This window comes from Vanessa atalanta, chromosome 9 (assembly GCF_905147765.1).
Source record: "Vanessa atalanta chromosome 9, ilVanAtal1.2, whole genome shotgun sequence".
Lineage (NCBI taxonomy): Eukaryota > Metazoa > Arthropoda > Insecta > Lepidoptera > Nymphalidae > Vanessa > Vanessa atalanta.
The window spans coordinates 7,012,595-7,037,366 of NC_061879.1; the positions used below are offsets into that span (position 1 = coordinate 7,012,595).

Genomic DNA, 24,772 nt, shown 5'->3' on the forward strand with positions numbered 1-24,772 from the left:
CTCAATTTATAGTTAGTGGTTACAAATTGTAGCTGTGTAAGGGTGGTTCGGCGCGAGCATTTGCCTGTAAGATTTTATTTTGAGCATTTCGTTACAGTACTGCACTGACTGACGAGCATTCGCTTGTAATGTTACAATCTAATAATCGATTTTGAGCATTCACTTACAGCAATAATCAGTCTGCTTTTTCAATACCCTGCCATGGACTTATTCCATATCTCCTTCATTTTTGTTTTTAATGATATAGGTAGCAAACGAGCATGAGGCCCTTTGCAAAACTGGGGCTTGCAAATGCGTTGTCGAACTTTAAGAAATGTGTAGACTCTTTTCTTGAAAGTTTCCATATCGTATCGGCTTAGAAAAACCGCCTTCGAAAACTGGTTCCAAAAAGTCGTTGTTCGAGACAGAAAATGCTTTAAACATCGTGCTGCTATGTATTTTCAGACAACTAGGTGGAAACTATTTAAAATAATTTTACCTAAGAATATAGAAAGCTTTAAACTAAGGTCCCAAGTGAATACAACTCGTGGATCACAAAGAAAGGTAGCGGATCAAGAAGGTGCGAGGTCAGCTGTATGTACAATGTCCATTTTCTGAATGGGTGTTTAATTCATCTCGTGCTCGATGGTGAAGAAAACCTGCACGTGTCGGTTGTAATTCTATCTGATGTAGCCAAACCCTCTTAACGACAGGCCAGAGTATTTGTCCAATAGTGGAAATTTACAGACTCTTACCTCATATGAAAAATCAATAATTTATTCATAGCCCATGCATGTACTTGACATGGTCCAATATTCGAAGCTACATTCGGTATGCTACCATAGTCTTTATGCTTACCTATAGTAGAAAAGAAATAATCGTTTTTTTTTTTTTAAATCAGTTAGTGCTAGTAATTTTTTGAAATTATAATACTCTTCGTTCCATTTTTATATTTTTGTGCGATTGGATATAAAATGTAAATCATACCGAAATGTTTTTATTGTTTTCAATGGGCGTGACATCTGGCGCCACGAATATTGCAACATGTGTGAATCTGAAACTCTTTGTAATCTATCCACGAGCCGATAAAGTTAGCTCATGTATTCAACATCACTTATCGTAATATATTATAATATACCGAATGATATTTGTAAGAATTCCAAGTTTGAATCACATCGTTAATGTGTTAGCATTACAAGTTTATTTTTGTATTATATGATCTTATGTCTGTGATCTTATGTCTGTTTCAAAGAGCCGAGATGGCCCAGTGTTTAGAACGCGTACTTCTTAACCGATGATATCGGGTTCAAACCCAGGCGGGCACTACTGAATTTTCATGTGCTTAATTTGTGTTTATAATTCATCTCGTGCTCGGCGTTGAAGGAAAACATCGTGAGAAAACCTGCATATGTCTAATTTCAACGAAATTCTGCCACATGTGTATTCCATAAACCCGCATTGGAGCAGCGTGGTGGAATATGCTCCATACCTTCGCCTAAAAGGGAGAAGAGGCCTTAGCCCAGCAGTGGGAAATTTACAGGCTGTTTATGTATGTATGTCTGTTTTGAAGCGATTCTTCAGTAAAGTTTTACCTGATATCAGAAATCGAACAATAATTACATACCAACTGCAATAAACGTACTTTATAAACCACTTTAGCTACTTGTTTCCGAAACAAACTGAAATCGTGTCGTTGCATATTACAATTGTGCAACATACTGTTTATGTTTTTCGTGCTTCAATATTAATATATTATAACACGCGTCAAAATTTAAACGAAAGCTGCTAGTTGCGAGCGGTGCGGTGGAGTCCTAGATGTATATAGAGCAGGAGGACTGGGTAGAACCAGTCGGTTTTTGATACATCTAGATGGATGTAACGTTACGAGACTTACAAAACGATACGAGCGTTCAGGAATCGCTTTGATATTAAATGTTAACTATACTTATGATGATATTATAAATATTGTGTTCGACGCACTTACCGACCATTTTTAGGTGAGATCGTTATTTTTCACGCGCGTTACGAATGTAACGTCAAGATCACGATAGTATCTTTTATCAGTCATCTATACATATAATAAAATTGGAGTGTCTCTTTGTAATAACCGCATTTTACTAAATGCATATGTATATACGGTATACACGGTGCATATACCTAAAGAACACTTTTTCACAATTTTTGTCTGTCTTTCTGTTTGTTCCGGCTAATCTCTGGAACGGACGGATTTTCAATGGCTGATAGCTGATGTAATAAGGAGTAACTTAGGCTTACTTAGTTTTATTTTAGAATTATATGTAAAATAATAATAAAGTACGCACGAAGTCGCAGGCACAGCTAGTTTTGTTTTTTTTAGTGCCTCATGTCAATTTTAATATTTTTTATTTAAAAAGGTATTATCTACATACATTATTAAAAGGTTAGCATACATAGTAAATACATGGTACGATTTGTTGTACCACGGTTCAATTTGTTGACCACCTATGTTAGAAGAAAAACATATTTGTCTACGACATTATTTCAATGAACGTTTATCTGTTTATTTATCGAACTATTTTGATAACAAGAAAAATAGTTTATTAATAGGATTAAGCCATTTTAGATAAGATTAGTTATTATTTCGTACGCCCAAATTGAGATAAATTCGTCGGTTTCGCACGAATGTATTTAAAAAAAAAAATAGTAACTAAATTTAATAAAAAAAATTAATTATTCTTTATTTTCTTATTGATTGAATCGAGAAATCACATTCCGAAAATTTATATTCAAATTGCGATTCAGCAAAAAAAGCACCATAAAAATATTATTACGATAATTTAAAAAAGATATGCGTTAGGTAGATATATTTTTATGACATAGGTATTCGGACGAGCAAATGGGCCACCTGATAGTAAGTGTTCACCACCGCCCATAAACAATGGCGCTGTAAGAAATATTAACCATTCCTTACATCACCGATGCGCCACCAACTTTGGGAACAAAGATGTTAAGTCTTTTGTGCCTGTAGTTACACTGGATTACTCACCATTCAAACCGGAACACGACAATATTTAGTACAATATTTCACTTAAAAATAGCAACTAATTAAGTTATTAATTAATAAGGTGTTATCTTATATTTGAAAATTTTAAATGAAACTGATTGTAATTTAATTTTACCAGAATATCATAAATTTTTAGTCGTACAAAAATGTTTGTATACTTAAAATAATTAAGAAAAAAAAAATGTTGAGGTTATTCTAACTGGAGGTACAAGGATATTCAACGACCGTATTTCAAATCGATTGAACCCTCATTTACAAGTGATGAGACCTTCTTGCCTTTCCACCTTTGTGAATATTGTTCGTTTAAGTGGGTGCTTGTCTTATTTCTGACAAGCGTAGATGTAGAATCTTCATGATATTTTTTCCATAAATAAAAATTAATAGCCTGGTTATAAGTTATAGAATGTACATATATCATAACAGTTTATAAATCCTACATAATATAATATCATAAATATCCTATATCATAATAAACAAACTTGAGAACTAAGATGTTATGTCCCCTGTGCAAGTAGTTACACTGGCTCACTCACCCTTCAAACCGGAACACAACATTGAGTACTGCTGTTTGGCGGTAGAATATCTGATGAGTGGGTGGTACCTACCCAGACGGGCTTGCCCAAAGCCCTACCACTAAGAAAACGCTTACGCTATTAATATATAAGATGTAGAGCTTATTCCACGATGCCACGATGTGAATTGATTTCATTTGACACATGCAGGTTTCCTGTCGATATCTGTCTGATGTTCAACTGATGTTCATTAAACAGATATCGATATTTAATGATATTCACGGAGTTAGAGATGAATTATAAAGATAAATAAAATCTCAGTGTTGCTTGTATCGATTTTAGCCCCAAATTTTTGTTAAAATTCTTGTTTCCTAACTAAGCACTGGATATTTTAGATTCTGGGAATTTTAATTTTAAATAAACCTTCAAAAACTAGAACAAATACTTTTGAATGATGAAAGCAAAAAAAATTTCGCGTAAAATCATTCGTATTCCATATCATGAAAAAAATACAGTTTGATGAACTTGATTAAGATAATAACCAGACATATTTCAATTATCGCGAAATCTTATTTAAAAATATTCAATATTTCTAATATGACTGTACGTTCACCTTTATAGTCTAAATCTGATATCGAGCGATTTTATTTGTCCATGCCACAAAGGTTAGAGCCCATATCACTATTGAGAGATTAAATCTTTTTTTTTTATTACAAAATACCTTACAAAATTAAATTAATATTTGATCAAGTGCAATTCGTATGCAATGAAGTGTCGATATAATTTACCTGAGTGTTAATGTCTATAGAGCCAAGGATGGCATAAGCATTACTACTCGTATTGTGCACGAGTACGTACTTAAGCACAAAACGACCTGCTCCATTGACCTAGTGGTTCTAAATTCTGAGATTCGGGCTAATAAAATGCCTAGAGTTTGGAAATAATTCTGTGGAGTGCTTCGATTCCCGTGCCTTGGAAAGTGCGTAAATATGTTCATCCTTTCCGGTTGTGCTATTCAGTCTCATCAGTTAATGATAGTAAAGAAATTAAAGATTGGACTTGTATTCGCGTACAAATTTGTGTCCTTTAATATGTTTTGCCCTCTATTATCCTTTAAGACTTCCCGTAGTCGAAATTAACTTGGTCATCATTATCAAGCCCAAAGCTCTGATGATAATAATATATTTTTTTTCATAGGAATTAATAAAAAAATATTACTCATTAAGAATTTTCACTACTATTCGTATACGTATATTTTCCACCTGTTTCATTTCAAATAAATCACGAACGCGAGTTGTTTTTGACTTACGTTTTGTATTTAATTTGTTCGCCGTCCGACCCCGGTGGAAAATTGTACAAAGTACTTTTTCACGGTTGTTTCAGACAGACGAAGCAATACGTAAGATAAAAGTGAGATATCCAGGGAATAAAGCGGTATCCTTTTGTATTTCTGTTGTGCACCTGTACACTGAATACGAGATCAAAATATATTACATAAATAACTATACAGCAACAGAGTAATAAGAAGTCTTGAAAAGCAAGTGATTGTAAAATTCATAAATTAGTAACTAGTAATTAAATAAATTAATTAATCAGGCAGCGCGTTGTATTACCTGTTTATTTATTTATTTAACAATTATTCGAAACAGCTCGCGAATCTATTATAGTGTTATTTGTAATTTTATACTGTGTCTGTAAATAGTATAAACAAATTCGTTTATTGCCTCTGTCTCTATCTCCGCATATTTCTTCTCAACTATTTAACAGATTTTGATACGGTTTTTACTAATAGAAAGAGCAACGAATGAGGGAAGTTTTTATAATTAAGTTGCACAAAAGGCTGAACTGATCGGTGACGGACAATGACGGTGTTCTATAAAAAACTGGTTTCATACGCCTACATGGCTAACGCTGGCTAAGCCTTAGATCAAATTGTAGGTTTAAAAAATAGACACACGGATTGAAACTACTTTTTTTATAACAAGTTAGGAAACAACTATTGGTTATTTGCGATGCAATTTTATTAATCTATTACATAAAATACAACTATTTTATAAAATAGGCGGACGAGCAAATGGACTACTTGACGGTAAGTGGTCACCATCACCCATAGATATTAGCACCATAAGATATATTAAGGATTAATTACAACAATGCAACATCGACCTTAGGCACTAAGACGTTATTTCTGTTGTGCCTATAGTTCAAACCGGAACACAGCACTAAGTGTTGCTGATGGTGGTCGAATATATGATTAAAAGGTGGTGAGTACCCTTACCACCGTGCTTTGTGCATGCCCGTGCATGCTCACAGGCATGCACAAAGCACTACTTCAGAATAAATTCATTATATTTATTGCATAACATTCAAATATGTGTACATGACTAATAAAACACGGTAAACTACACGGTACACTATTATTATCCATACATTCAACACTTGTGTGGAGGCAGCTCTATATGTAAGTAAGTTATTTTTTTTTAATTGTTTATAAATATTTTTTTCAATTAAATACGGTGAAGATATGTCACCTTCATAATATAGTTGAAACATACGTATAAAGAAATCGGGAAAGGGTAAAGGGGCTCCAAGATACGTATTCCTATGGTTAATCCCGGCCCTGACTCCTGCCTGTACAAATTATCATGGCTTTGTGTAAACCACGGATATCGGAGGATATGCCTTCAGTACGAGGCGTGTGTCGCCTCACATGCGGTCAAACTGACCTTAGTCCAAGCGACGTCGCATGCTTCATTTAATCGATTTGCAGCAAGCAAATTAGTTACATATAATTAGAGAATTTTAAAAATGCCAACACAAAAAATAAAAAGATTTAATTTAAACACTATTAAATACAACTTAAGGTAGAATTTTATTTATCAACAAAGAAAAAAACATGGCACTTATATTTTAACTAATACGCAATCATGGCACATCTCTCAGGTGTATCTGTGTTGATCAATATTGATTTATTAAAGTTGAAGTGTTAAGTAAAATTACAACAAAGTTAGATAGATAGATAGTATGGTATAAGTCTATCTCAAAAATAATATATACGTAATAATAATATACGTAAGTTTCAATATTCATATTAATCGGTCAAACGATATCGTTTTAAAGTTTTTTCAACACTAACTTCCATTATATTAATTAATTCACAAATTAATTGTGTTGCTTGAATTTGGACAATTTTACACCAGCCATTTGAGCCATTAGGCATACCCTACATCGGTAACGTATTGCGAGCCATGAGATCTAAATTGTTCTGTGTTGCACCAAACTCTCTGACTCTCTCTTTGATAACAGAACAAATCAATTTTATTAATCAATTGTATAGCAAAAGCATTACTGTCCGTACTTATCGAGACTCACACGAGAACATCACCGTTACTAAAACGTAATGATCAAACAATTGAACAAGTAATGATCATTAGGCAATTAAAATGTCTAAGACAATTGCCTCTTAGTTTTGCAATTTACGCTCTTGTTGAAAGTTAATTAATGACTTGACATTGAAAGAAGGTCTTGGGCCAAAACACACTGTGAAATAAGACCGCGCGTTTTTTTTGCCGTTTAAATACGCACGTAGTACAAGTCTATTTTTTAAGAACAATTTTTAAATCTCGATTGTACTACTACTTCTAGGATACTTATAATGAATATTATATGAATGATTAACATGTTATATATATTTTAAATAATAAGAAATAATTCATTTAAGATAATCATTTACAAAATATTGCCAAAGGTACTCAAAATAAATGATGTTAAAAAAACAAAACAAAATGGTATCTAAAATTTTATTTTAAATCGTTTATGAAATTTGTCAACTAATATTTTAATTTATTATGTTTGTTATAGCAAAATATTTTCTCAAAGCGCATTCATTTTTTTGCAATTACGTTTGAGATGTGCAAACAGCTACACATCAACATTATTATCGTAGTTATTTAAATTGTTTTTACCAGATTTTATGCTTCGCGTGACATTTAGAAAGTAATTCATTAATTGGATTAAGATTTTTGGCTTCGTGTGTTAATCAGGTTGTCTTAGATAACCGCAATAAAGCTCACACTAATGTATAACGATCAAATATCTATTATTTTATTATAAATAGGAAAATAACTCTGTCTGACTCTTACTATTTCATGGGCAAACCACTGAACCGAATTTGAAAAACCTTGATATGAAGCCAGCTTGAACTCCAAGAACATTACCAGCTACTTTTTTATACGTAAGACCTAACGAGTAACCCCTAAAACTAGAATATTATAAATAATCACAGACTACAAAATACGCTCAATTTGGAACATTTGCAGTGTAAATTAAACAACAGTGCTATATTTTGTCAGCATACAGTAAACATTGATTTTTGAAGCTTACCACAATCTTGTGAGTATAGATGCTTAGAAAATACATCCAGTCGTCTCCACTCCGTATGCACACTAGTTGATAATGACTTAAAGCTCGACTATGCGATTAATGCACAATTTAGTTTATTTCGATTATAAAATCGTACTAGTTAATAATATTAACTTGTATTTTATTAAAATTTCAATAATATTGGTTCTGTTTTTCAAGTGTTTCAGACTATTTGCTTCCGTTTATTCATTGAACGTTACACAAAAGTTATATTTTTTTTTGGCAATAAGATTACACAAAGAGAAAAATTCATTACAGTGATCAAATATAATTTTTATTTAATCTTCTAATTATAATAAACCAAAAAATTGTTAACATATCTGTGTTGTATGATTTTAAATTTGGAATTCAAATTTCAAAAGTCATTCGTAATTTATGATTTATTTGACACACAAAATAATTTTAAATGATTTTACAAGGCGCGCCCCTCCACATTCAATTATTATTTTCGGCGTGTATTAGGATGAATGTTGCTCGTATGTATTAGATGTCTTAGTGTGCGTCACACTACTAATTGTAAGAGTACAGTCAGCAAAAAAATCTAATTAGAATAACTTTTTTTTATAAAAAAAATAAACTTCGAGGAAATAGACTCAAATTATATATCGACAAACATAAATGAGTAAATATAAATGCTAGACAACATTATAATAATGTAAATAAAAAAAAAAAATACCAAAACACGTGTGACACTAAATTTATATGAAGTTCTGGATGAAATGTAAGCGCTAACTATTGGATAAAATAACATTCAGAGTATTGGTGCTAGAAGAACATACAGAGCATATTAATTCAATAATACTGTATTGGAAATAATACCTTTGTTACGTATGAATGTTAAAAAAAAACATTCTATATTTATGTGCAAAAAGAATTCTAAATTCAAAATATTAAAAAAACAAGAATAATATTTCTAAGCGAGAGCAAAAGCAAAAAATTCGTTAACATTATTGTGAGATATGCTTTTGAAATTTCATTTCCCAGAGACAATATGCAACATTCAATATACGTCACTACGTCACCAATTAGCCCCGTTGGTATTGGAATAAATTCGATTTGAGTAGACCGCTGCGTGAGCATCGGCTGTGCCGGGGAATATGCTATAACCAATAACCCCGATATATTGTGTGCAGAATGGATTTTTGCCTTTATATTTCGGGAAATTTATTGACCTATCAAAAAAAGGCGTGCAAGTTAGTATGATAGTTTATCGTTGTGTTATTGCCGAAGTTTATTTTTAACTTTGTCGTATTATAATTATTTTTTATTTCAGTATTTCATATCATCTAATATTGTCTAATGATTAATATTATGATATCTTTTATCTTCTTTAGGGTTAATAAAATATGATTTCCGTAATGATAAATAAAACTATAAAATACGAACGAAATTTATTGTTCTCCTATGAATCATTCAGATATAATTTTTGTGTGGTCAAATAGCACGTTTGTTAAAACTCACTCAAATACGGATTATTTCACAAGGAGATAGCAATCTGGCCTCACTGACATCTTAATTAGAGTTAATGATTATCAGCAGATGGAAGCGAAGATACTTAATTTACAAATAACCTCACGCATCTCCAGAGCATACGACACCTAAAAATGTTAGTTATATTTATTGCATTGATAATTGTACTCAAATAGGTCATCGTCCCTCCAGGGCTCGGCCACCACTCCCTCTTTACGACTAGCGGTAAACTACTAGTTATGATATATTATCTTCTATTACAAAAGCTGCTTAAATGTCCATTTCAACCTTTATTCCCTTCCATATCTTTATATGTATATACAGAATTAAATACTTAAGCTTATCATATTATTAATGAAATGGAGCAAAATGTCAATGATATATTTCACGGTAATATAACTCAACGATATTCCGATAATATTTAAAAACAGAACTAATAAAGTCAACATCATTAATCTTTATATGTATTATTATTTAAAAGGTTACACTCATAAACGTAAACACATTTTATACATATACGTATAATTGTATATGTATAAGTTACTATTAACAGCAACGCCATTTCTAATTTACTAGAATGGCCTATATGTGCCCCCATGCTACAAAAAATATTACCCTATAAAATCAGTCATTCAGATCATATACAGTCGTCTCTTTATAGGCTTTAATAATTGATTATCTAATACTTTTTATATACCTTACTTATATAAGTATATATATAAACATATACTTAATTACTACACATCTACATATATAAACCAAATACGTTAGATTATAAAGAGTTATGCTCATGGTGTATTTTTAATGTATGAATGATGATAAAATAAATTATTGTTTTTAAATATATTTGTGTTTAACTCCAACGAATAGTCTTATAAGTAATATCTATAAAAAACATTTTTTTTTATTGTAAATATGGTAGTATACTTTGAAAATAAATTAATAGTTTAAACGTTAATATAAAATATATAAAAATTTTTTGTACCTAAAAATATTCTAAATGTAGACGGATTTATTAGACAAATTTTAGTTTTGATACTTCTCTTGTACGAATAAAATTATTCATTCATTTTTTTAAGCAAGTATGTTTTTTCTAATTTATATTCTTGGATATGATGTAATGATTTGTACAAATCATTTATCGCCTTAAAATAAGTAGTTTTATCAATGATACTTATATCAAAATCTAATTAAACACACACTAAATTTCGAAGAGATCCTCGTTTTTAAAATTACCTTTTAGATAAATGAATGAATGTAATAATTTACAACAAAATATACACTTATAATGTACGCGTGGTTTTATTTGAATACCAATACAGATGTACATAGGTGTTTATATGAATTGTGGGCAATTTCCTCTGACCCTATAGTAATTTGTAATGTTAACAACGGCCGCGTCATTCATGAGATATTTTATTGGTGCGTAACCTCATTAGTTGAATGAACTATAATTGACATACCGACTGACCTGCCAATTAAACGGAATAATAGAAAAAAACTATTTTTAATCTGATCTTTGATGAACAATATCTCTTGCAAATACTAAGTTTCATGTATGATTTCATGAAAAATTTGATTCAAAATTCTGATTGCGTTAATAGTAAAAAATATTATAAAATTTGAGATCATAATTACGCCACATATATCCTTTTTAAGTCAAAGGAATATTTTTTGTGATACATAAAAGTAAACTCACAAAAATAATTGTATTTTTTCTTTTCCAGTCAAACTCAAAATACAGTATAATTAAAGTTAAAAAAAAGAAAATTCAAAGTGAAGCTATAACTTTTAATTAATGAAAGAATGTATTTCATAAGCGCCATTTCATAGGCGAAGGTCAGACCACATCGCAGATAGAGTTTTAATAAAAGCCCTCATTAAGTCAGTAGATATCGGTTTCCAGAATCGGAAAACTTTTCTCGTGACAGAAATATGTAATTTCAGATACTTTTGGTTCTCTACTTTTGAACAAAATGAAAGATTAAAACTTATATATTTAATACGCTTAAACGCTGAAAAAAATATTTTAACCAATAAACTTACCCGTAGATAATAAATTGACGAATAACAACGAAGCAGCCCACCTCATTTTCACGATTTACACAACTACTGACATGAAAACACCCGAACTGCGTCAAAGGATATGTTACAAAGCGCGCGCTTCCTTATGAAAAACTTTTTGGAGATTCCTGTGTCCCGTGCGGCACTCGACTGTGAATGCGTTAATGGAACTACCGTGGTCACACAGCTCTTCTGCTCAACCTTTGACACGCATGCGCACAACGATAACAGGAGCTAAAAGGAAATTAAACTCGCGAGTTTATTTTAGTGCATATTTGGAACTTCATGAATCCGATAGTTACTAATTTATACAAACAGATTATATATTTTATAATAATTTTTATTTGATTGTAATATTAAATATTTTAACTTAATCAAATATATCATTTGTATAGACGTTGTTTATAGAGATGCAATTCTTACTATATTAAAAAAACAAGGTTGGATTGTAATTTTACCAAAAAATGCTTAAATTACGACTAAACCTACACAACTACAACCTAAAATATAAATAAATTGCAGACATAATTTCAAAATTAGTACGATTTCGATTTCGGAGAACTAGGATTAAAAATTCTGATTCAGCCTAACAATATCCTATATTCCTTAAAATATTTTTTAAGGAATTTTTGTTAAAGAATTCTCAGTAGATTGAAAAAGCAAGTTCAGCTCTATGTCATGCGTTGTCCGTATCTTGAGTAAGGAGTTAGATAATGAAAATTGATAATAAAATGCATATCTGACCCTAACCTTGTAGGTATGATCGATAAACTCCGCAACTATTATATATCCTGGTTATAAAATTTTATCACTGATAGTCTAAAACTAAACATTAAAGCAATAACAATTTTACAATGGAAAAACAAATGAGCACATATTTTTACTAAGATTATATTGAATTATCATAATATTTTATGTTAATGTTTTTTAAAGGCTAATATTTCTAGTCAATGATAATTAAAAAATTAAAATACGATCATTCTAAAAATGTTGCAGGTTCCGTAGTAAGGAAATGAGAGAGTAACGAACAAACATTTTTTTTATATATTTAGCTGAAATTTATAAAACTTTCCCTTTATCTCATCAACCGGCACCCCCATTTTACCCCCTCGAGGGTTGAATTAAAAAAGCCCATATAATTCCCCAGAACTCAAACTATCTCCATACCAAATTCCATATAAATCAGTTCAGCATGAAGAGGTAACGGCTACTTTCACATTTATAGTACAGACGTTTATATTAGTATTTTTCTAAAGGTTTTACAGAAACTACATTTTATTAATTAATTTATTATTTTAGTTATAACGTTAACCGATTCAGGATCTTTTATTATATAAAAATATAAAATGAAACATAAAACTCGGATGCGAACAAAACTGTAGGAGAACTTCTTGATTTAGAAATATAAATCGGAGTCTGAGATTCTTCATGCCTTTCATTTCTCCTTCGACAGATCAGTTTGAACCTGAAGAGCTATCGTCGTGCTTCCGACTGCATCTCACATTCTAAATCAAGAATCTAAAGCATGTTTTCCTCTTACATTTTACTTCAAAGAGCGTTTTTAAAACAATTTATTATTGAAAGCGTTATAAAATACGAATATTTTTAATATATAACTTGTAATTAATCAGCTATAATAAACTCAAATATTATAAGGCCTGAATGTGACCGCGAGTTATGACTTTTTGAAGTGAATTGATAATAATTGATTCAAATCATTTCACGCTTGTATTAGCATTAGCAGCCCGTAAATGTCCCACTGCTGGGATAAAGGCCTCCTCTCCCTTTGAGGAGAAGGTTTGGAGCATATTCCACCACGCTGCTCCAATGCGGGTTGGCGGAATACACATGTGGCAGAATTTCGTTGAAATTAGACACATGCAGGTTTCCTCACAATGTTTTCCTTCACCGCCGAGCACGAGATGAATTATAAACATAAATTAAGCACATGAAATTTCAGTGGTGCCTGCCTGGGTTTGAACCCGAAATCATCGGTTAAGATGCACGCGTTCTAACCACTGGGCCATCTCGGCTCTCACCTACTTTTAAGTAATTTTGTACAATAGCTCTAAGTTAACTTAAAATTGGTATGTGCTGATCAAATAGTTATAATATATCAATTTTACTTTAATGGAACATTTTTGATACTTAGCATATACCTACATATTTGTTAATTTAGTTTTACATTTGAATGATTATTGTTTTTTAGACATTGAACAGCATAGCAACCTTTGATAAGTCGGGTCGTAATCTGTGCATCCACATTATTTATATGCAATCGTTCTGATTATTTATACAGTTGGATCGATGATAAAGAAATTATGTACACGGAAGTGATAGATAGACTTCGGTAATGAAGAGTATTTTATGTCTAATCGGAGATCACACATTGATTTCATTATTGAATTATATTTTTATGATTTTATTTACTCACGTCTTATTTAAAAATTTTAAATTACAAAAAACCCAAAAAGAAAATGATAATAAACATGAAACAACGTAAATAAACTTTAAATTTATAGTAATAATAAATTGTAATTATTTACAAAAACGATACCTAATATACAAAATTAATAACTAATAGTCATATATAAGAATTCATTTCGTTCCTCACTCGTGAAATGTTTACAACCGACTTACGATGATATGCCATTTCGATATGTACATCTGCCTGTTACCTCTTTACACTTAAACCGTTGAATCGGTATAGATTAAATTTGTTTTTTTTCTAACTGGGCTTTGATTCAGTCCTTTTTTTAATAAGATATTATAGGTTTATTTTATTTTAGGTAGCCAGGTTTTCTTGGCTTTGCTACGAGAAGATGCACAATTGACCACAAGACTTAAGAAAATGAAGACGAGAAATCTTGTTCTTCTATTTTCTTGTTCCCCAAGGTTCGCAACAAGGTCCTGAAAGCGTTGAGAATAAATTACGTCGAATTGCTAACTAAAGATGAACATGGAATTCAAAAAGACAGAGCGGGACAAATTTCTGAGGAAATTCAAGTTTACCTAAACATATTCTAGTGTGCAAATAGAATAACAATAGCGAAGCTCAAGAAATACCAGCTTTTGTAGAAATCTGAATATTTTTATGCGCTCATAAGCGATCTGTATGTTACATACATAGATATCACTTGATAGCAGAATGATTTTAATCATAAACTTGTAACTGGACTTTTTAAATCATAATGTTTCTGACTTCATTAAATAATAATTAAGTTTGACAAAAAATAAAATAAAATGTCCATTTTTAAAATCACAATCAATTCCTTATTCAAGTAGATCATCAAAGGATCTGAATCGTCATGTTGAATTAAATTTAAAGCTACCACCGGTTCGGAAAGTATATAAACTCTTAATGTTGAAGATTATTGAGATAAATCTGAATAATTAATTATACTTACTCATAACATACGGCTCATTATATATTTTTGTAAGGGTCTTAGTTTTTGTAAATATCTTATATAACAATAACGGAAAAACCACATCTGTTACATATCAACCGTACTCCAAACATATATTACTTTTCAAAATCACTCGTTACAGCTATGTTGAGGTGACAGGGCTACAAAAAAACTGTAATAGCGCTTTGTATTTATCACCAAATATAGCTAACAAAGCAACACGAAACAATAATACAATACATCAAGTCGTTGTAGATAGAAAAAGGATAGAAATGAAATCGCATTCCAAAAGGAATGTCTAAGGGAAGACGGTGCGGTAGAACCTAAAGTATCCATCTATACATTCAGCGTTGAAAAGTCCACTACCGGTATGTCCAGTAGTGGGCTCACCTACTTTGTAAGAACTATCAGTTTCTTAATTTAAATACTTGTATATATGTTTCTGTTTTGACAGCATTCAAATTGAAATCACCTTGACGGGCATTTTCTCTCGGCTCTCGGCATATTAAGTTATATTGCAATCGGATTAGTAGTTTTTGCGTAAAACCGAAAAAAAATCTCCCTAAATCACACGCTGTGCGCGTAATTTTCACTTATTTATTTATTATTATTACTTATAATTATTCGATATAAAAAATTATGCATTGTTACCCCCGGCCCATAAACTATCTCTATGAATCTCTCTACACTTTATAATGAATATTGTCTGCAATATTTTCGGTTACGTAGCTATAATATTGACAAATAGGTAATGTTTAAGACGTTGCGTGTCTCCCTTTATCCTATGCCAAGTAATTTTGGGTCAGTAAGTGAGTGGCCCTCATAAGTTACAAGACTTGGACGAGTTATAGGAGTATCCTGCCAAATTTCTTGCATCATGCGTCACCCTATAAACTAATGACCTAAATTCAGTTCATATTGTGATACTGATTTAAAGTTTCATTTATTTATGTGATAATATATTCAAACTTTGACTAAAATTAAACTAGATTTACGACATAAGCAAATTTGAGTAAGTTCTCTTATGCATAATTTTCATATCGTCCATGGTCAGGACTATTTCTTCGCCTTCCTATTAATATAAAAAAGCAAGATTGTAAATTTTGACCTTCGATGAGTTTGTAAGACTTTGAATAACATTATAACACAATATGATTTGCAGATTGGTAACATTTTGCACCGAATAATTGTTTAAAAGTCGTCTTATGGGTAGGTACAAATACTCGAGATTTATATAGGTATATTGCTACCATCCCTTAACAAATAATAAGTAGTATTTTTAGAAATTTATGTATTGTATATATTAATTTATGTATCTAGGCGTGACATTCTTAAGTCCTTCGTTACATTTAATTTTTATAAGATTTTATTCATTGATTTTAAATTGTTTGTATTTTTATATGAACTAATTTAATTTGAGCTATTTAATATTGCTTCGGCAGCCATTATTTTATTACATATATATACATATATATATTTCTTTTTTTAAGTTATAAGTGGCAAACGATCAGGAGGTTCACCTGATGGAAATCCGATGGGCTTGCAAATGCGTTGCCGAAAATCACTATATTTAATCACTATATCATTTACAGATATTTAATCACAACTGTTGACATAAATTTTATGAAAATTTTACCTCGACATTCTTTAGATCTTTTAATGGTTTTTTGACGTAAGAACCCTGTGCTTGCCATGCTATATAGTTACCACGCCCCCTCAGCTAATATTGCACCTATGGAGCTCGATTGTATTTTCAGGGAATGCAATTATTTTTATTGCATGGTTTGAAATGCATGAGTGACGTAAGCCTTATATCTCATGCAAAATTTTCATATCTTTCATGGCCAGGCCAAATGAATACACTTCCTGTTTAAAAAAAAAAAAACAAGATTGTAAATTTTAACCTCGATAAAGTGTATAAACCTTCGATTAATATTATCAATAAAACTATGTTTTGCGGAATGGTAACATTGATCGTGATTAATTAAAAACGATGATAAATAATATATTTCTCTAATGATAAGTGATAATGACAAAGGTCAAATAAAGTAATCCCAATACATTTAAAGTTTGGAATTGATAAAAATATGTATTCCTAATGATTTCCCAAAAACATAGATAATACTGCTCAACTGTCTGAATGAGAAAGTTAATACGGTCCTATTATTATAAAACCCTTTTATTAATATCTAATATTCGATTACCGCTTTATATTTATCTGCCTAACCTACCTACATATTTCGTAAATAAATCGCAATTACTATATATAACAGTTTAATGCTGTAACTTATTTATTGACATGTGATAAGTATACTGTACGAATAATAATAATTAAAGGATGAAGTATTACAAATTCAGTATATTTTTCATCTTAGTAACTTTGTCCGATTATCATTAATTCGATATAGATCTATACACTCAGAAGGGAGCGTCTCTCCATGTTTAATTAACATTTATTAGTATTGAGTGACACTCATGCTTATTCTATGGATTAGTGTGTGTCAAACGTTTTTTATTTCATAAGAGCAAGGACTGCAAACAGATAGTAATCACATTATAAGATTGCCTTTTCTTTCTTTCATGTAGTTTAACGTGGATGTGCGCACCTTCTTTAGTGAATAGATCTATATGTACTAATCGCTTGAGTATAAGTAAGGAAGGTCAATTAAGGTATAAGCTATGGTGTACACTTTTAACATTGCCGATATCCAAGTGCGGAATTTATAACAACAACAGTGGCGAATCAATATTGTATAGAGGAGGTCATAAAGATAATCACTAATTTATCTATAAAATCAGACAAAGACGAAATTCAACAAGTTACTATGTAAAATAGAGTGTTAATAAATTCAAATAATTTGTAAAAATACGTTAATAAAAAAAGCATATAATTAAATACAAGATTATATAGATGATAAAAAGCGTGGGGGTAATATTTGTTGAATTCCCGGCAGGATATATTATATATATATAACTAACTACGAATTTTAAATATTGGAAAAGAGTAACTACTGAGTTTTTTGCCGCTTCTTCTCGGTAGGTCAAATAGGCCAAATATGTATGATAAATAGTTTTTCGTAATATTTTTATCAAATTTGACTAGTTCTATAAAAAATATCGTTATCTCTATTCGTTGCGCCATCAGATATATGTACGTATATTCTAGAATTTACACTGTTTTGAATAATGTTAAACGATATATTATATAAAAACAAGACTGTTTATAATATTACACCGCTTGCTCTTTAAACTTAAAGACTCCATTCTTAAAGACAGAATTTCACCAAGGCGGCTAATATGTATTTTGACAAAAAAACAATAACTGTTTGCATTCCAATATAAGCAATTTTATATCATCAATTAGTGGTGAAGCTGCATAATTTTTATTATGTAACACTAGTTGTTGACCGCGGCTTCGCTCGCGTTTTATGGGTTGGTTGTCAAGTGTTAGGTATACAAAAATATGCATCCTTGGAGTCCAGTTGCTAGCTTCATAAGTTATATAGCATATAATCTTCAATTCGGTTCAGTGGTTGGACAGTAGGTGTATGAGCAATAGACAGACAAACAAGAGTAACTTTTACATTTATTTAGAAAAAATAGTACTACTTAAATATTCTATATATTTAACTACTCATGGTAACCAACATTGTGAACTCATATGTTATGACCCTTGTGCCTATAGTTATACTGGCTTACTCACCCTTCAAACTCAAAAACAACACTAAGTACTGCTATTTGGCGGTGTTATATCTGATGAATGGGTGGAAAACTCAGGCTTGCACAAAGCCCTACCACCAAGTAAACATAAGATGGTTTCTTTACAAATTGCTTGTATCTTTAATTGGATAACTCAATGATGACAGCGGTTATTTTAAAGAAGGAAATAAACGCTACTGGTTATTTATAGTTGTATAATAACTCACTTAAGGCTAAGTTTAAAAAGAAAGTTCATATAAATAAAATCTTTTTATTAATATTTTTATACCTGTTTAATGATTGCCGTCGTTTTTATTTGAAGCATAAACAATGCTTGCTTCTTCAAATCTTTATAATTTTTGTTCTATTTCTTTCAAACAGTTAAGTCTGTGTGTACATTATCGATAAGATTAAAAAATGCAATTATTTGTAATTTTGTAGTTTAGTTATTTATTTAAATAGTTACACCGTCAACTTATCACTAAGTACTTTAAATTAACAACTAGTATAGGTAGCATTTAAAGTGATACGTCTTTAAAGGTGTAAACAACATTGACCTTTAAAAATATAAACCAAACTAACCTATATAAAATATAAAATCAAATTTTAATAAATAAATTATATAATAATAAAAATTACTATACTGAAAAATTTAAAAACAAAAATTTAGTCATTTTATAAAAAAATAAATCATCTATTAACACGTAAGAATATTTTAATTTTAATACAATTTAGATTTTTTTAGGAAATTGTAATAAAATTCCTCTCGTCCAGTTTGTGATGTATCTTGTCGTTTATTAAAAAAAAAGATAAGTCAAAATTCTTCAATATGCATATTCAAAGAAAACGTAGTCACGATGAGAGCCCGTCTATTAAATCTAACGACATATTACGTCAAACCGGCTTTGTTGAAGTTTGCATTTATTTTACCGATTATTTTCCTTTTTAATATTAAAAGGAAAATCATAAATATACATCTATAACAGAAATGTTGTCACTATAAAGTGTACTTTGTTTCTTGTTTGCATTTCATTAATATCCACTTGCCAAGCAGCATATATTGACGTAACAATACAAAAAATACAATTATTCTATAATGATTTTCCCTTGTAAATTTTTATACGTATAAAATGGTATATTTCTAAACATAGACATATAGATATCTTATCTTTAACCATTTCTATGCAATCAAAGTAAATTAATCAGCAAAAGCGTTCCTTTTGATGGCGGATTAATTTTATCAATCTTTTTGATTTAGAGATATGTGGCAACTACATAAATAGTAATATTTTTGAGCAACGCCAGATTTTCTTGAGTCGTGAACGTTCACAATGGACAAAATGAACAAAATTCTCTTGGTATTCGCAGCTGCAATAATTGGTAAGAAACTTAAGTTATAATATACAATAAATGATATGATATCAATGGATTTATTTGCTAATAGACTGTAAACAGAACAGAAGATCGCAGGTTCACATCAAAGTAAGCACATTTGCATGTGTTTAATTTGGTTTTCTGACACATCGCTTATTCTTTGGTAATGGAAAACATTTTGAGGAAAGCTGCATGTATGGGGTACATTCCCTTATTATTTTGAAGATCGAACTGATTCATTTCATTCGTATTTATTCTTAAGCGTACCTCAATTAGTAAAAATTTGATACATAAGTTCTTAGATTAGAGTAGATTAGAGACCAATATATATAAATTAACACTTATCAACATTTCATTTCAATCGAATATAAAACTTTTTTTTAATTTACTTTCATAATATTTTCTTTTGCTTAATACTTGGACCGATTAATTACTATTTATAAGCTTATAAAGTGTTTTATTTGTACTATTAATTTTAATAATATGCTACTTACGCTAATTGCCTTTGAAATATACATATGTACTTCTAGTTTACATTGCGCTCCATAAAATAACTATCTGACATTTCAGCTTTCAGCATCACTAGTATAATATGCAGAGTGTATGTATTTATTTATTTATATTATAAGGCTACTTTAATATCATTATAGAAACGTCATTTACATGTTTGTGAGTTCATTGACACTTTGATAATACGTCTTTTTTCAGCATGTCAAGCGGTGCCCCTTTCAACAAAACAAGGAGAATTCAACCGATACTTTATTTACACCAGGTAATTAATATATTAATAGAAATAATTCCAAACTATACACCAAAAGATAAAAAATAACTAGATTGCTATTTTTAAATTGATTTATATATTTGTTATTTATATTATTTGTTATTTTTTCACCACATGAGAAAATAAATAAATTATTGTAAAAAAAAAACAATAAATGTATATTGTTTTTTTTTTTGTATTATAATAGAAACAGATTGTAGTGTATTGAACAAAAAAACTGTCTAATTTTGACTTATGTATAGAAGCACAATGTTAGTAAGTAAAAACGACCTAGTATTTTTTTTTTTTTTCAGTACCAATCCTAGAGTACCTATCGAGATAAACGCGAGAAATATTACAGCAGAATCTGTATCAGCACTCCTTCCTACAAGTAATACGACCATCATTGTTCATGGACACAGAGGATCTGGAACGACTTCATTAAATCCCACAGTGAAGGATGGTATGAATCACATTATTAGTAAATCGTCACTGAGAGATTGATAGTTTGAAAAATATAAATAGGATGCTAGTGAAAATAAATTATGAAATATGATAAAAATTAAAATATATCTAGAAATATACTTAAATATTTTGATTTTGACTCATGAAAAGCGCATTATTGTTTTATTATATTAAAATTAAAAGTCGTAATTTTTAGTCTGTATATCACGTGACCTTAAACACGAGCCGCCATGGTGTGACGTCATATAGGCAAAAACTGACATTTTAATATCATCTGCACTTTGATAAACAACTTTTTTGGTGTTTTAATGCTTGTATTTGTACATTACACACCAACGATAGTGATTGTAATTCAGTATTTTTCCAAAAAACGCCTAATATTTAGAGCCTTTAACGTTGAATGAGTACCGTCGAGTATCCACGACTATTACAACAAATAAGTCCGTTATTTTTGCCAATATGACGTCACCAAAATGACTGACAGCTTTTTTGCGGGAGTAAAAAGGCTTTAAAATTTTATATCATTTTATATGATTTTATGACAAAAAAAGTGTTTATTTTGCCGAAATATATTTTTGTGTAGCTTTTTATTAGGAAAATCAACATTTTGAAGTACTTTTCTTTATTGTATAATTTCCTATTGCCAGTGCACTGGTGACCACGGGTATTAATAGTTCCTGCAGTAGCATTAGCTCCATACCTCATCTGTGTTGTTAGTAATAACCTATTTATTTAACGAACACGGCGATGGCAATAAGCCACGAAAAATGTGCAGCACAAAAAGTGGTCTAATCGCTAACTAGTGATTTTTCCAGACAACATTTGCTTTAGAAAATATTTGAGAGCTCTGTCTAACACTGATAAAAAATATTGCATGTAAAATTGTAATATATTATTTATTTTACAGCTTTCTTAAGGAGTCAAAATATAAACGTCATTGTAGTAGACTGGTCAACGTTTGCATCACAAACTTACTCTGTTGCCGCTGGTGCCGTCCCAAGTGTTGGTGCTGGCTTAGCGAATGTAATCACTGCGTTAGTTAGCGCTAACGTTACCGCTCTTGAAACATTGCATCTGGTTGGTTTCGATCTCGGTGCTCATGTCGTCGGTTTCGCTGGAAGAAATCTTGATGGAAAAGTTGCGAGGATAACTGGTATGCTTAAAGATATTTTCTTGTAAATTGAATTTACATAATTATATATAAAAATATATAAACTCCAAAAATTAATAAATCCAAAAAGGCTGATTTGTTCAAACTCGATTTCAGTCTAAACAGTTTATCGTACATAAACAATTTTTTGATTATAAATACGAAAGCAACGCTGTTTGTCTTTTTGTTAACTCATTGCCATTAACCTCTTGAACGATTTAAAAAAAAATTGAGATAGAGCCAATTTGGAATCTGAATGTGTACTTAGCAAAATAGCTTGAATTACGATAAGCAACAGGTTATCATTAAATTTTTTTTAATTATATAATCATTGTTTTAGGTTTGAGTCCAGCTGCACAGAACTGGGGTAGCAACTCTCAGCGTATTAGCAAAAATGATGCTCTATATGTAGAAATTATTCACACGGATGCTGTTGGTGTTTTGGGCCATGGCATTGGTGACGCTGTTGGTGACGTGGACTTCTTTGTTAACGGTGGAACTGGACAGCCTGGCTGTTTCCTTAATAATTACTGTAGTCACAACCGCGCATGGGAAGTGTTCGCTGCCACACTCACGAATAATCATATATTCGGAAATCAATGTGGAAATTGGCTCCAAGTTACGTTGAACACATGTCGTGGTTACTCTATCGCTATGGGAAATAACGACTTTAACAAACTTGGGTATGTTAAATTATTATTATTTGCTTATCTATTAACAAATGAGTAAACTTGTATTGATTTTAACCCTAACTAAAAAAATAACTATAATATCTTAGTTAATTTACATACAATTTATACTATAAGATACAGAACATTTCGAAAAAAATACATTTTATGCCAAGTCTGTCAAAGGTTTTCCTATTTATAATGTATGTTTTAATGTATATTTAATATTATGTACATAAATTTCAAATATGAGATAATTTATCATATAATAATTTGTTTTTAGATCTGGAATGTTCCGTGCTAATACCAGAAGAACATACCCCTTCTAAAGGACGACATGAAATGTTGTGATTATTCAAAAGACAAATTTAAGCTTTGTATATATAATGAGGTCTATTATGTTTAATTATACAAAATTAAAATTAAATATTTTTTATAAAATTGTATTATTTTTCTTCTTTTATATATTTACATGTTCAAAACTTAGATGAATTTAAAACAAACCCTATTTGCCATATAGATATAAGTTTTAATTATTTATTTTAACAAAGACCATTTAAATTTTTACATACATGATTTGTATTTGAATATAAAATAAATAAAACTCTCCAATGTTCGTATATTTGTTTCTGAGAATTCATTGACACAAAAACCGTATAACTTTTTACCGTCCTGACCTGTGATTTCTACTCGGAAATACAAATTACGAAGCTAACCTATGAACCAAGGAGACAAGACAAAATATACAATAAATACAAATTAGACTTATCTTTCTTAGTTATTTTATAAAATGAATCCACCCTCATAAGGGTTACGGCAAAATAGTGATTATGTATATATATGATATTGCATTGCTTTGGTGGTATTTATTGATTTTGTAATCATTATAACTGCCTAGTGACGCATGTAGTATATAAGAGTAACATAGTATAAGATTACAGTTCGTCTTAAGAGCTTAACTCGTCTACTTACACTGCACAATAAGGGTATTCTTAATGAGGCTTCTCAAACTAATACCTTTAGCCGTTTAGGAAGACTGTATATAAATTAATGTGTTATTATCGTAAGTCTATTTTCCATATGGTTTTTATTTTAATCGAAAAACTATCTACCCCTTCTAGAAAATCTACCAACCATCTACCTTTTTTTTCATAAGACCGGGAAAGCCTTCTGAAATTTATGGGTTTATTTGTGGGTTATGTATTATTCTAATCCGCTAAAACTCAAGCGATTACCGTATAATATGGCACCTGCGTGCCCTTAATTGGTGCTGTGCTGTGCTCGTGGTGGAGGAACTCTCCTCTGGTGCGAAATTGAACTCATTCTCAATTATAAACAAAAACTCATATATAATTCGCATACTTAATATAGCACTTTAATTTGCTAAACGGAAACTTGCTTGGTAGCTGTAACTTAAACATAGTAAAGTTATAAAAAGAAAATTAATAGCTTATAAATGTCTCACTGTTGGGAATAAAGCCTTCTCTTCCTTTGAGGAGAAGGATTTGAAGCTTATCCCACCACTCTGCTCACAAAAGGGTTTATAGCAAAATTTCATTTAAATTAAGAACATGCAGTTTTCCTTATGACGTTTTCCTATACCGCCGATACACCTATTACCACTTGGTCATCTCGGCTTACACATAGTGGCCATCGTTGTTCTGATATAACTTGAAAAGCAATTTTCTTTCCATATAAATTTCTAAGTAATCTTCGGTGTTATTCTTAATCCAGACCGATTGTTTAAATATCATTGTTA

The 24,772-nt window shown here is 30.6% G+C and overlaps 2 protein-coding genes across 2 annotated transcripts in view; one reads left to right on the plus strand and one right to left on the minus strand.

Annotated features, from left to right (window-relative positions):
• Positions 1-11,647, minus strand: part of LOC125066197 (neural cell adhesion molecule 2-like) — a 112,892-nt gene extending 101,245 nt beyond the window's left edge. The window contains exon 1 of the mRNA XM_047674171.1: positions 11,473-11,647. Within this exon, the coding sequence (XP_047530127.1) occupies positions 11,473-11,518 (46 nt within the window). The 5' untranslated portion in view covers positions 11,519-11,647. The remainder of the gene's footprint in view (positions 1-11,472) is intronic.
• An 8,245-nt stretch (positions 11,648-19,892) lies between these two features.
• Positions 19,893-23,446, plus strand: LOC125066456 (pancreatic lipase-related protein 2-like). The gene is made up of 6 exons (XM_047674528.1): positions 19,893-19,976; positions 20,679-20,742; positions 21,045-21,193; positions 22,103-22,348; positions 22,686-23,028; positions 23,297-23,446. The coding sequence occupies exons 1-6, from the start codon at positions 19,928-19,930 to the stop codon at positions 23,340-23,342; spliced, it is 897 nt and encodes a 298-aa protein (XP_047530484.1). The 5' UTR covers positions 19,893-19,927; the 3' UTR covers positions 23,343-23,446.
• Positions 23,447-24,772: the final 1,326 nt, after the last annotated feature.

Coding starts and splice junctions, on each gene's coding strand:
- LOC125066456 (XM_047674528.1), top strand. CDS start 19,928: ATGGACAAAATGAACAAAATTCTCTTGGTATTCGCAGCTGCAATAATT. Junction 20,743..21,044: donor CGATACTTTATTTACACCAG/GTAATTAATATA, acceptor TTTTTTTTTCAG/TACCAATCCTAGAGTACCTA. Junction 23,029..23,296: donor AACGACTTTAACAAACTTGG/GTATGTTAAATT, acceptor ATTTGTTTTTAG/ATCTGGAATGTTCCGTGCTA.